At 38.7% G+C, this 13394-nt stretch overlaps 1 protein-coding gene across 7 annotated transcripts in view; it reads right to left on the bottom strand.

Moving 5' to 3' along the window:
- The window catches only part of EPB41L5 (erythrocyte membrane protein band 4.1 like 5), a 190375-nt gene that overhangs the window by 115794 nt on the left and 61187 nt on the right, over window positions 1-13394 (bottom strand). For all 7 annotated transcript variants that reach the window (XM_079782471.1, XM_079782472.1, XM_079782470.1 and 4 more), the window contains exons 8-11: window positions 9080-9200; window positions 8857-8944; window positions 7991-8079; window positions 2857-2926 (exon numbers count right to left, since the gene is read on the bottom strand). In XM_079782471.1, the coding sequence (XP_079638597.1) occupies window positions 2857-2926; window positions 7991-8079; window positions 8857-8944; window positions 9080-9200 (368 nt within the window). The remainder of the gene's footprint in view (window positions 1-2856; window positions 2927-7990; window positions 8080-8856; window positions 8945-9079; window positions 9201-13394) is intronic.

The following is a 13394-nucleotide window of genomic DNA, read 5'->3' as shown; positions in this document are numbered from 1 at the left end:
CAATGAAATTTATCAACAAAAACCACACATAGGAAAAAACATGGAAAAATGAATAAACTCAAAGTAGGTAAACCTTTCTATGACACAAATCCCATACACCATAAATGACTGACAAATTCATCTATTTAAATTTTTAAAAATAAATGACAAAGATCCCAATAAGCAGTGCTAAAAGACAACAATTAGGTAAGATATTTACAATTTATATGACAAAGTGCAAAACCTGCGAGAAAAAAGTCCAACAACCCAAAAGAAAAATGGGCAAAGGATATAAATAGAGTTTGGAGAAAATGAAATACAAATAATTCAAATTTATGAAAAAATGTTCAATATCACTCATAACAATTAAAAATTAAACCTAGCATGAAATTCCATTTTTCACCTTTCAGATAAAAATGTGATAACTCCTGGAAAAGGTTTGTACACAGATAAATAGTACAACATGATAGGCTCTCTCGATATTCATGACAAATGCACATACCCATTTGAACCAGCAAGTCCACCTCCAGAAAATTATGCTATAGATACTTACCAATGTAGAAATTAATGTCTATATAGTGAATAAATGTCAATTAAGAATTGATTAAATAAATTAGGGCACATCCTAGAATACTACAGTTTTGTGTTTTTAATAAGAATGAAGAAGCATTCTGTACTGACTAGAGGCCAGGTGCACTAATTCATGCACCAGTGGGGTCCCTCGGCCTGGCCTGCAGGATCGGGCCGAAACCGGCTCTCCGACATCCCCTGAGGGGCCCTGGATTGTGAGAGGGTTCAGGCCAGGCCAAGGGACCCCACCGGTGCATGATCAAGATCAGAGAGGGATGTGAGAAGTTTGGCCAGCCGGAGAGTGATTGTGGGAGGGCTCCAGGGCTTGTCCAGCCCATCTTGCTCAGTCCCGATTGGCTGGATCCAAGCGGCAAGCTCACTTACCAGTCGGAGCATCTGCCCCTTGGTGGTCAGTGCACGTCATAGCAAGCGGTTGAGTGGCCTTAGCATATCATTAGCTTATTATACTTTGATTGGTTGAATGGATGACTGGACACTTAGCATATTAGACTGTTATTATATAGGATATGAAAAAGATTCCCCAGTTATAATATACAGTTGAAAAAGGATAAGAATAGTATATAAGCATGCAAACTTGTTTTAAAAAGAACTGATATACATATTTACTTGAATATATGTATAAAATACTTTAAGATATCTAAAAAACCAATACTGTATTATGTATTAGATCAAATCTAAAATGCCATCAATTGTAAGATGCAGAATTATTTTACAGCCCAATAACAAGTGTCACCAATTAAATTATGACCATATTCTTATCACATAGGATTATATTTTCTTCTTCTTGAAGGGACTACCTTTAGATTAAATTATCATTTAATCATACATGAGCTTTCATAAAAAGGGAAATACTGGCAAACCATTATTTTTAAATGCAATATCTGCCTTTTCTGAATCATTTTCTGCTCATATTTTGATAATATAATGATCATCCTCTGTGTCATCAAGAGATTTCTTTTTTAAATGATCGATTACTGTCTCTATGATTTTCTTCCAGGCTGTGTGATAGGACAATCCTTTGTATGTACCTCAATAATAAAACATTCAAAACTTAGCACTGTTATATCTAATTTTCAGAATCTTATTTTAGGTTCTTCTAAGTAGCCCTTCTCACACTTCATAGTGTATGCAAATCTCTTTAACATTTTGCCAAATTTGTTTTCATCTATACCTATCTATATGTATATGTGTTTTTTCAAATTTACTTCTTTGTATACATTAAAATTATATTTATTCACAATCCTGTAAGCTTTGACAAATGCATAGAGCAGCAATTTTCAACTGGTGTGCCACAAGAATTTTTAAAACATGCAATACCAGACCTATTTAGTCAGGGGCACTTTTCCCTTAGATTATCAAATTTAAAAATTACAATAGCCAATACAATAGTTGTCGAGTGCAAATCAATCAAAATTATACCTATTTTTTGTCAGATAAGCAAAAAATATATTTTTTGGTATGCCACAGAATTTTAATACTTTGTGTGTCATGAAATGAAAAAGGTTGAAAATCTCTGGCATCGAGTATAGATAGCAACTACCACCAAAATCAGGATAGAGAATAGTTCTCTCAGTCCTCCAAATTCCCTGTGCTGTTCCTTTGTAGTTAAGCCTTCTTACTCCACTTAGTCCCAAATAATCAGTGATCTATCCTCCATTCCTATAGGTTTCCTTTCCCAGATTGCCATATAAAATAAACTCATAGACATGATCTTTTGAATCTGCATAATGCATTTGAGTTGCACACATGTTGTTGTGTGTTTCAATTAGGAACTAGATTTAACTGGGGGGGAGGAGGAGGTAATTGTTAGTTTAGAAGATTTTACTTTAAAATATTATTAGGTAGCCCGGCTGGCGTGGCTCAGTGCTTGAGCGTAGACCTATGAACCAGGAGGTTATGGTTCCATTTCCGGACGGGGTACATGCCTAGAATGCAGGCTCGATCCCCAGTGTGGAGCATGCAGGAGGCAGTCGATCAATGATTCTCTTTCATCATTGATGTTTCTCTCTTTCTCTCCCTCTCCCTTCCTCTCACACATAGTAATTTGTATATACATAGTATCAATGAAGAAACAAGAATAGTTTTTTATATTGTCTTTAATCTTAAAGGCAGAACAACCATATTTTTAGAATGGTGTGACCTTAAGCAAGAAATTATTTAACTAAATTATTAATTATACTGAGTTCTTTGGGTCTATAAAACAACAAGGAACATTTCCCCCTTTTAGAGATTTAAGTTACTACATAAATAGTCATTGTTACATAAGTAATGCAATACAATTCCCACCTGATCATCATCTTCTACCACCACCAAGGTTAATTTAGTCTTCTTAAAATCCAATCTAGTTATCTTGGGCCTGTAACAATATGAGAATAATAGCCAGATTTTAAAAAAATGTCTTCTAAATTAAAAAAAAAATGTTGTTGTTACTTCAAGCACATTAATCATCTAACTTCTGAACTGAAAACTGGTAAGGGTAAAATAAACATAACCTGCACTGGCCATCAAAAAGGCCTCCAATCTAAAAAAATAGCTAAGATAATAAAAAAAAATTTTTTCAAAAGCAACACTTCTAGCAAAATTGATGCTGCACATTTATCAGGCATTAAAAATGTTGAAGAGCGCTGGCTAGGTGGCTCATTGGTTGGAGCATTGTCCCGTCCACCAAAAGGTTTCAGGTTCAATTCCCAGTCAGTGCACATACCCTAGGTCCGTGGTCGGCAAACTGCGGCTCACGAGCCACATGCGGCTCTTTGGCCCCTTGAGTGTGGCTCTTCCACAAAATACCACAGCCTGGGCGAGTCTATTTTGAAGAAGTGGCGTTAGAAGTTTAAGTTTAAAAAATTTGGCTCTCAAAAGAAATTTCAATTGTTGTACTGTTGATATTGGGCTCTGTTGACTAATGAGTTTGCTGAGCACTGCCCCTAGGTTGTGGGTCTGATCCCTCATTGGGGACAGTAGAGGAGGGAACGGATCTATGTTTCTCTCTCTCTTCCTTCCTCTCTCTTTAAAATCAATAAAACATATCTTCAGGTGAATATTAAAAAATTGTTCAGGAAAAAAATGAAAAAATTCATATAAATATTTCACAGGCCCCCAACTATGGTGTAAGAAATTCTCTAGGAACTGGATAAAGACTACAAAGCTTTTATAAAGGCATAAAGGAAAACATATTATTGATTAGGGTCTTCGACTCTATTTTCTATAGCAATTTTGGTTTGAGGAAATACATTTTTAAAAATAATTTTTTAAACCTCATTTTAGGACCCACTTTCCAACTCTATCTCCCATTTGAACTAAAATCCTCAACTACCTACCACATTTGAACTCTGTACTTCTATGAACTGTAATGTCAAAACAATGCAACTCTCACTAATTTTTAAATATCACTTATGTAAAATACTAGAGACACAGTGCATAAAATCGCGAGAGACCCAGACCCGCCACACCGCCAGGACCCCAGACCCTCCCGATGTGAGCCGCGGGGCCCCACCTCTGTTGCGCGAGCCCCACCTTGTCGTGCAAGCTGCGAGTCCTAACCCACAAGAGGTGTTCCATGCACCTCCTGGTGACCGGCTGTTTGGTCGTTCCTCATCAGGGTGTGACGGCCACAGGCCTTTTATAATTTAGACAATTGTAAAGCACAGCTTGTTTGCAAGAGCTGTACTAAAACAGTAAGTGTAATAGTAATAAGTGAAGGAGGGGGAGGACCTAGAACTTATTTTAAGTGGAACCAATAATTATATATAACTAGAGGCCCAGTGCATGATTGAATCATGCACGTGTAGGGTCCCCTACACGCTTTCGCTTTCGATCGCGGGGGAGCTGGGTGCCTGTCCGCTGGTGCCGGAGCAGACAGGCACCCAGCTCCCCCGCTTTTGATGGTCTGCGGCGGGACCTGAGCTCGCTGCCCCAGAGGCCCCTTCTGTTCTGCAGCACAGCCATGGCACAGACGCTGGCCCAATCGGCTACCCTGGCCACCCCGAGTCCTGCCCCCTGCGCCTCCCGCTGGCCCAATCATGGGCGTAGCGGAGGGATGGTAATTTACATATTACCATTTTATTAGGTAGGATGCCTACTAAGTATCAGGTACTTTTCTAAATGTTTTACATGTATTAATTCAATTCATTCTCACCACATTCTATGAGGTGGTACAAAAGATGCTTTATCTCTCAACCTAGAGCGTTTTCTGGCTATGAATCATATCCTGTCAGCCCACAGGGCAAGTTGGAAGTGTAAGAGAATTAACACTCAAGGACTGAGTAAATAAATGCCCCAGCTCCCTCACCCAGAGAGGGACAATTATAAAGGTGTTCCATTCAAGTCTCTCAAAGAGTCCCGAACAAGGACACCTAGATGCAAAAATAAATGGAATATTATCTTTAACTTTTTAAGGGGAAATAATTTTCAACCTAAAATTCTATTCTCAGCTCAATTATCAAGAAAACCTAAGAGAAGAATATAACATTTTAAGGCATCCAAGGATTAAAATAATTTACTTCCCATATCCTTTTATCAGGCAGTTACTTGAAAAAAAAATGTATATATGTATATATGTATATATGTATATATGTATATATATATGTATATATACATGTATATACATGTATATATACATATATATATATATATATATATATATATATATATATGTATCTCAGAAAAAAACAAAAGCAAAGAAAGGAAAATATGGAAAGAGGATACAGAATCCTAGCCAAGAAACAGAAAATGGAAGTCCCAAGATAAAAACTGTAAAGCAGTTTAGAGAGCAAACAGTTCCCACTGAAAAAGAATCATTTCATATAGCCCTTGAGAATTTGAAAGAACTTAAGGAGACCACAAAGATGGATAATTTAAAGAGATGTATGTGGTGCTGTGCAAGACATTGGAAGAGGGGGAGCCAAGAGCTCTAGGAAAAACAAAAAGGTACATGGAAAGGAAATGTAATCCCAGTTGTGAGTTCAAGGATTTCAGGGTTGGTCAGGAAAGAGAGATAGCAGTACTGCACAGATCTTTACTGGAGGTGTTTGGACAGGTTGCATTAGGGGAAGTCCTTCACAGCAGAACATCCAGAGACAAATGGCACAGAGACCCCACCAAGAAGGGGAAGAAGGCATCGGGACTGCCAGAAAAGGGGAATCAGAAAGGGGGCTTATGTACCTAGGCAATGGCATTCAGCAGCAAGGGGGAGTCTCTGGGTCAGAGAGCTCTGAAAGGCAGTAGTGGTTTGGAGTCTTTCATAGCTACAAGATTTACCCTATCTATGGCTAGTAGTTTTTTTTTGTTGTTTTTTTTTTTAAAATATATTTTATTGATTTTTTACAGAGAGGAAGAGAGAGGGATAGAGAGTTAGAAACATTGATGAGAGAGAAACATCCTACTGGGGATGTGCCCACAACCAAGGTACATGCCCTTGACCGGAATCGAACCTGGGACCCTTGTGTCCGCAGGCCGACGCTCTATCCACTGAGCCAAACTGGTTTCGGCTATGGCTAGTAGTTTTTACTGGGATATGCAAACAAGATAGGCTTTAAATGGCTGAAAATATACTTAACCCTGACCAGTGTGCTCTGTGGTTAGAACATCGACCCATGCAACAACGGGTCTGCGGCAGGTTCAATTCCGGTCAAGGGCATGTACTTGGGTTGCAGGTTCCATTCCAAACCCTGGTCAGGGTGTGTGCAGGAGGCAACCAATCAATGTCTGTCTGTCTCTCTCTCTCTGTCCTCCCTTACACTCTCTCTAAAAACGGATGAAAAAATATCCTCAGGTGAGGATTAACAAAAAAATAAAATAAAAATATATTATTAGGATATACATAAAGCAAATGGACGTGTAAGAATTTGAGTTTGGTGCTGAGGGTTTTGAGCTAACAGTCCTCACATGCTATGAAGAAGTAAACAATGTAAGAGCCAATACACAGGGCCATCTTAGCCCACGTTTACAACACCAGTACACTGCTCAAATCTGTGACACTTCTGACACTGACCCAATAATGTAAACACTATTTCTTTTCTTCTTTTTAAATATATTTTATTGATTTTTTACAGAGAGGAAGGGAGAGGGATAAATATATTTTATTGATTTTTTACAGAGAGGATGAGAGAGAAACATCGATCAGCTGCCTCCTACACACCCCCTACTGGGGATGTGCCCGCAACCAAGGTACATGCCCTTGACCGGAATCGAACCTGGGACCCTTCAGTCCGCAGGCTGATGCTCTATCCAGTGAGCCAAACTGGTTAGGGCTGAACACTATTTCTTAATTTTCAGCTATGGACAAAACCTGGAGAACTTAATTACAATTATGAAATCCAACTTATACACAAATATAATTTAAGTTTGGATAATAGAAGTTGGGACACAGAAAGAGCATAGCTTAAAAGGAGACATAAAAGTATTAATATCTTCCTCTCACACAATAAGGAGTAGTGAGTAAAAATACTGCCTATGGAATAAGAAATAGCAAAAATAGTGACACTGAGGCAGGACAGTAAGAAGCTAGGAAAATTCTTTGGCAAGTAGAGCAGGGAAACTGAAACAGAGAGCTGAACAAACTGGCCGAGCAATTTACAGACAGATACAGGTCACCTCCCTACAGATAACAGGTAGGCCTCAGTTGTATTTCAGCACCAGGCCCAGGAAAGCAGCAAACCCAGATGGGCTATGCCAGGGCCAGCTGCAATGATTAATGGCCCCCTGCCCTGGTAGTGTCCAACCAGTGGAGACTACAACCCTGAGGGGCACACCTGGAAAGGTGACGTATAATTTGTGGAAGTCTCCCCTAAACTCCAGCCTTTAAAAATCCTCAAAACAAAGGACCCAACTTGTGCTCCCCATCCTGGAGCATACCCAAGCCTTTCCCTTCTCCCTCTGCTGCCCCCACAGGCATGTATCTTCTAAATAATAAGATGCCCCAGAGACTTGCAACCAGGGGAGCAATGGGCAGCAGCAGCTCTTCCCAGGCTAACCCCCTGCACTTGTCTCCAAAGACTCATTTTCTCTGACTTACCAGTGAGCCAGAGCAGTCCCACCTCAGCGCTCTTGTTGCTTCTTCTATCCTAAGCCCTTTCTTGTTCCACTGCCCCCAGCTTTAATAAATGCACTCTCAAAATCACCCGCAGGCCAGCCCTAGTAGAACATAACTGCATGTGAACCTTTAGCATATCTAGAAATACATAATACTTATATTAAAACATGTACTTTGACATACCTTGAAACTAATGGAAAATGCGACTAGAAGAGTTTTAAAACTTGCCCCTGGGTTGTGAAACTAAAGAGGTAGGACTATGACAGGAGACAGTTTCAATTAATTTATAACCTTTTCAGAACAATTTGATTTCCAAATTCTATTTTGTGTATTAACTTCATATTAAAATACAAAACAACAATAAATATCTTTGACACTGACTCTACTTACCAAAAAAATAAGCCAATTTTGGTCTCTCCTTCAAAAACAAGAACTCCTGTTGGGGTTAGTCCCAAACTATAGTCATTCCCGTCTCTAGCCTAATTTAAGGAATAGGAAATATGTTAACTTATTTGCATAAAACAGGCTTCACATTTTCATACAATTGCTTAATTTCATTTTCACACTGAATTATATTAATTATACACAGGTAATATTAATATGCAAGGTATTTTCAACAATTAGAGTTTCCAAAACAACGTTCTCAGGAAAATTAAAATGTACATTCAGTTCATTGAAACACTACAGTTTTAAGGTATGTCTTCATTGAAAATAGTTACACTCCCACTACAACAAAAGCTCTTTCCAGATTCTTCTCATGTTCTATTCACCACTTAAATTGCAAATTTTGGGGGAAAAAAACTGCCTTTCTGGGAAAATTTAGCTACTTAAACTAAAAATAACTTAAGTCACTATACCAGATATCCTACAGTTTAACGAAGTCCTCTCAAGTTACAGATTTTCAACTTTGCTTCCTAAATTACTTTAAATTTTATAGAGCCTGCTTATCTTACATATGAGATTATATGAATGTGAAGTGAAAGACTATAAAGTGGTTAAAATCTTTAATAAGTAACAGCTTAAAAGAACAAACATACTTTTTGGAAATTTTGGTTGTTTCTCTTCTTTCTTATATTAACCTTTATGTGAGATTCTTAACATTCAATATTTAATCTCAGCCTTTATAACTACCTATCTAAAGTACCTAGTACTAGCTCATACAAACTCCACAGCCTCTCTCACATTAAAAAATTTCAGTCACCTTGTATCTTAAAGGAATAATTTTTTTTATAAAAGTATCACAATATAGTGCTTACCTTGACCACATGCATATCAACACCATACATTTCTAGCCATTTGGCTTTATTCAGATAATTGGTTTCAGCTTGTGCTGGTGTCTGACCTCTGAAATTAAAAAATATTATTTCAATAATAATAAAAATGTAAAATGAAGTCTATACCAAGTACAGAAATAGAAGAAAACAATATAAAATCAGGATCATGGTGATGTTAAGGAAAGTGTGATCAAATATCAAGTACCTGTATTCCTTCCATTTCTCAAAAATAGCCAACTCCATCTCTTCAGTCTGAATGGGCATGAACCTGAACTCAGTTACAAGTTCAGGACTATGCTCAGCAAGATCACAGTCACCAAGTTCAGCTACAAACATAAGTTTTACAAAGTTATATTTTGTTAACAAGTTTATTTCCTGATGAATCTTTCTTTAAAACCAATTTTATTAATAAATACTGCTAGGATTAGAAAGATTCTTTCTTAAACTACCAGGAATTCATAACACCCAAACCACTCCCAAAAATAAATGTAGCTTACACTTGTGATTTATCTGACTATACACACGAATCACATACTTGTGATTGGTGGTGTATTTCCAATTAAATGTCTTTAATTTATCCAAACCTTATTATAATGCTTATCCTTTGAAAACTTCTTTCTAGACTTCCACAGAGAAATACATTTGACCTTATAATGAATAAACAAGAATATTTAGCAATCCTTAACACTTAGCTGGCATCTGTTAAGAATCTAACATGCAAAGAATGTGACATAAATTGTTTTGTTTTTGTTTTGTTTTTTTATTTTTTATTGATTTTAGAGAGGAAGGGAGAGGGAAAGAGAGATATAAGCATCAATGATGAGAGAGAATCATTGATTGGCTGCCTCCTGCACGCCCCCTACTGGGGATCGAGCCCGCAACCCGGGCATGTGCCCTTGCCCGGAATCGAACCTGGGACCCCTCAGTCCGCAGGCTGACGCTCTATCCATTGAGCCAAACCAGCTAGGGCTGACATAAATTGTTAATCCTAAAGAAATAACAACAACAAAAACGCTCAAAAGTATTTGGGGAAGGCAGTAGGAAAAGAACTGAACAATGCACAAACATTTACGTACTCATCTGTGCTGAGCTCTGAACTGAGGGTTTGGAGGAAAAGGGAAAACATTCTAGTTTTCTATACTTAAACATGTTTTCCTTTAAAATAATATTTTACTCATTAAAAATGAAAATATTTCCATTTTTATTTTAAAACATCAAGCTGTGGAGAAAGACAATCTGTCGAGGAGAAACCAAGATGATGGCATAGGTAAACACCTGAACTTGCCACCTCGCACAATCACTTCAAAATTACAACTAAAAGTCAAAACCGACATGATCCAGAACCACAGGAAGGCTGGCTAAGTGGAAATTCTACAACTAGAAGGGAAGAGAAAAGCACACTGAGACTCAGGAGCTGCGGTAGTAAAGTGCAGAGGTACAGAGGCTTGCGCGCGCGTGGGGAGGGCTGGAAACTGAGTACGCGGCTGGCTTTTTCCAGCCGGAGGGAGACACAAGCTCCCGACTGCTCTCAACTCCAGTTCCGGGCGAGACTCTGGGGACCCAGACTCATACGGGGAGAAACTGGACTGTCTGGCAGTGGGCAGAACTCGAGGGCGGCTTTCTCTCAGAGGTGCTTGCAGCAATTACCAAGGGACACTGAGACCCAGGGGCCTCTTAGAACAGGGCTGACAAGAAGCCATTGCTGTTTGCTCCGCCCTGAGACTCCACCCCATCCAAGCTGTGCACAGAGGCTTTTGCATATTAATGGCCTGGTCCTTTGAAATCTAAACTTACCTATCAAACTGCAGCTGAGTCAGAGACCCAGAATATCCAAAAGAAGGCCCAAGGCCGCACAGCAGCTTGCAGCGCTTCCTAGCTGGGCCTCATCTGGGCACCTCCAAAACCCAAACAAAGAAGCGGAATCTGCAGATCTCTATGTAGCTCCTGCTGGGTGGCCTCAGGCAGAGGCTAAATTTGCACTTCCTTGGAGATCCAAGAACCAGTGTACCTAGGGGTCAGAGTGGGACCATCCAGATTACAACTCCTCAGATCCATAAGGGACACACTCAGGGGGCAGACTCAGTGAGCACCAAAGCCCCAATGAAGCAAGTCTTGCCTCATAAGGGTGTCTCCAGCACAGAAGTTCTCCCAGCGTAGACACAGCTGATCCTCACAGCCAAGTGGCCTGGAGGTCAATTCCTCCCAGTGATACCAACAACAATTAAGGCTTAACTACAACAAGACTATGCACACAGCCCACAAAGGGGTGCACCAAGAGTGTCCACCTCAGGTAACTGGGGAAGCTGAGCCACTGGGTCATATAGGACACCTAGCACACAAAGCCACTCTATCAACTCAGGGAAGCAGCCAAAATGCGGAGAAAAAGAAACATGTCACAAATGAAAGAAATGGAGGAAAGCAAACGACTGGATATAGAGTTCAAAACCACGGTTATAAGGTTTTTCAAGAATTTCCTAGAAAAGGCCGATAAATTTAGTGAGACCCTCGAGGATATGAAAAAGGACCAACTAGAAATTAAGCATACACTGACTGAAATAAAAAATAATATACATAGATCCAACAGCAGACTAGAGGATCGCAAGAATCAAGTCAAAGACTTGAAATATGAAAAAGCAAAAAACACCCAACTGGAAAAGAAAAAAGAATCCAAAAATATGAAGATAGTGTAAGGAGCCTCTGGGAAAACTTCAAGCGTACCAACATCCAAATGATGGGGGTGCCAGAAGAAGAGAGAGAGCAAGATATTGAAAACCTATTTGAAGAAATAATGACAGAAAACTTCCCCTACCTGGTGAAAGAAATAGACTTACAAGTCCAGGAAGCGCAGAAAACCCCAAACAAAAGGAATCCAAAGAGGACCACACCAAGATACATCATAATTAAAATGCCAAGAGCAAAAGACAAAGAGAGAATATTAAAAGCAGCAAGAGAAAAACAGTTAGTTACCTACAAGGGAGCACCCATACAACTGTCAGCTGATTTCTCAACAGAAACTATGCAGGCCAGACGGGAGTGGCAACAAATATTCAAAGTGATGAATAGTAAGAACCTACAACCGAGATTACCCAGCAAAGCTATCATTCAGAAATAAAGGTCAGATAAAGAGCTTCACAGATAAGAAAAAGCTAAAGGAATTCATCACCGCCAAACCAGTATTATATGAAATGCTGAAAGGTATTCTGTGAGAAGAGGAAGAAGAAGAAAAAGGTAAAGATAAAAATTATGAACAACAAATACATTATCTATCATCAAGTGAATCTAAAAATCAAGTGAATAAAAAATCAGATGAACAGAATAATCTGGTGAATATAATAGAATCAGGAGCATGGAAAGGGAGTGGACTGACAATCCTCGGGGGGAAAGGGGTGTGAGGGGTATGGGAAGAGACTGGACAAAAATCATACAGCTATGGATGAGGACAGTGGGAGTGGGGGGGTCAGGGCATGGGGTGGGGTGGGAACTGGGTGGAGGGGAGCTATGGGGGGAAAAAAGAGGAACAACTGTAATAACCTGAACAATAAAGATTAAAATAAATAAATAAATAATCAAGCTGTGGAGAGAACTACATTGAGATAATCATACAAATGATGATAACATTATTTATTGAGCACCCACTCTACACACATATTACACACATATTACAAATACTAGAGGCCGGGTGCATGAATTCGTGCACCAGTGGGGTCCCTTGGCCTGGCCTGTGGGATCAGGCTGAAACCGGTTCTCCGACATCCCCTGAGGGGTCCTGGATTGTGAGAGGGCACAGGCCAGGCTGAGGGACCCCACAAGTGCACGATCGGGGCCAGGGTGGGTCGCGGAGATGGGTAGATAACAATTTATACTAGTAGCAAATTTTTGAAGTACAGAAATTTCGTCCATTCACAATCCTTCTATCAATAGGAAAATATGGTTTCTTAAATATTGGAAGCACAAAATGAGCAAAATATTAGGTTTATTATGAAAACATTAAAATTTTAGTATTATCTTTACAATAGCAAATAAATGCTACTGATCTTAGAGGGATTGGAGATACATATAGAATCAGCCCCCCCAAAAAGCATAAAATTATAATCAGGATATTTCTTTCCATTTTGTAAACAAAGACTGAAATTAATGTTTTACAAGAATTTCAATTTTTTAGAAGAAAATCCCTAAATTTAACACTATATGATTAATGTAACAAGGTACAAGATTTGAGTTTTTAATTACTCTCATTTACTGAAAAAACACTCTTTTATCCTTAAAATAACCATTAGGAACTTTTAAATACATGCTAAGTATTTCTTTCATGTATTTTTTTTTAAGAATACTACTAAAAGCAAACCATGTAGCTGTGGCAACTTTCTAATATATAACCGTATTCTTTTTAAGGAAAGAATAGCTGATGGCCAATTATAACATTTATGAAATTATCAAGTAGACTGCAATAATAATTTGAAAACATTATAGACAGAAAAAGAACAAAGTGAAAGGGACAAGAAAGAAGGCAATGTTCTAAA

This window comes from Cnephaeus nilssonii (assembly GCF_951640355.1).
Source record: "Cnephaeus nilssonii genome assembly, chromosome: 10".
Lineage (NCBI taxonomy): Eukaryota > Metazoa > Chordata > Mammalia > Chiroptera > Vespertilionidae > Cnephaeus > Cnephaeus nilssonii.
The sequence above is the reverse complement of the archived record's forward strand: the minus strand, read 5'-3'. Positions and strand labels throughout refer to the sequence as shown.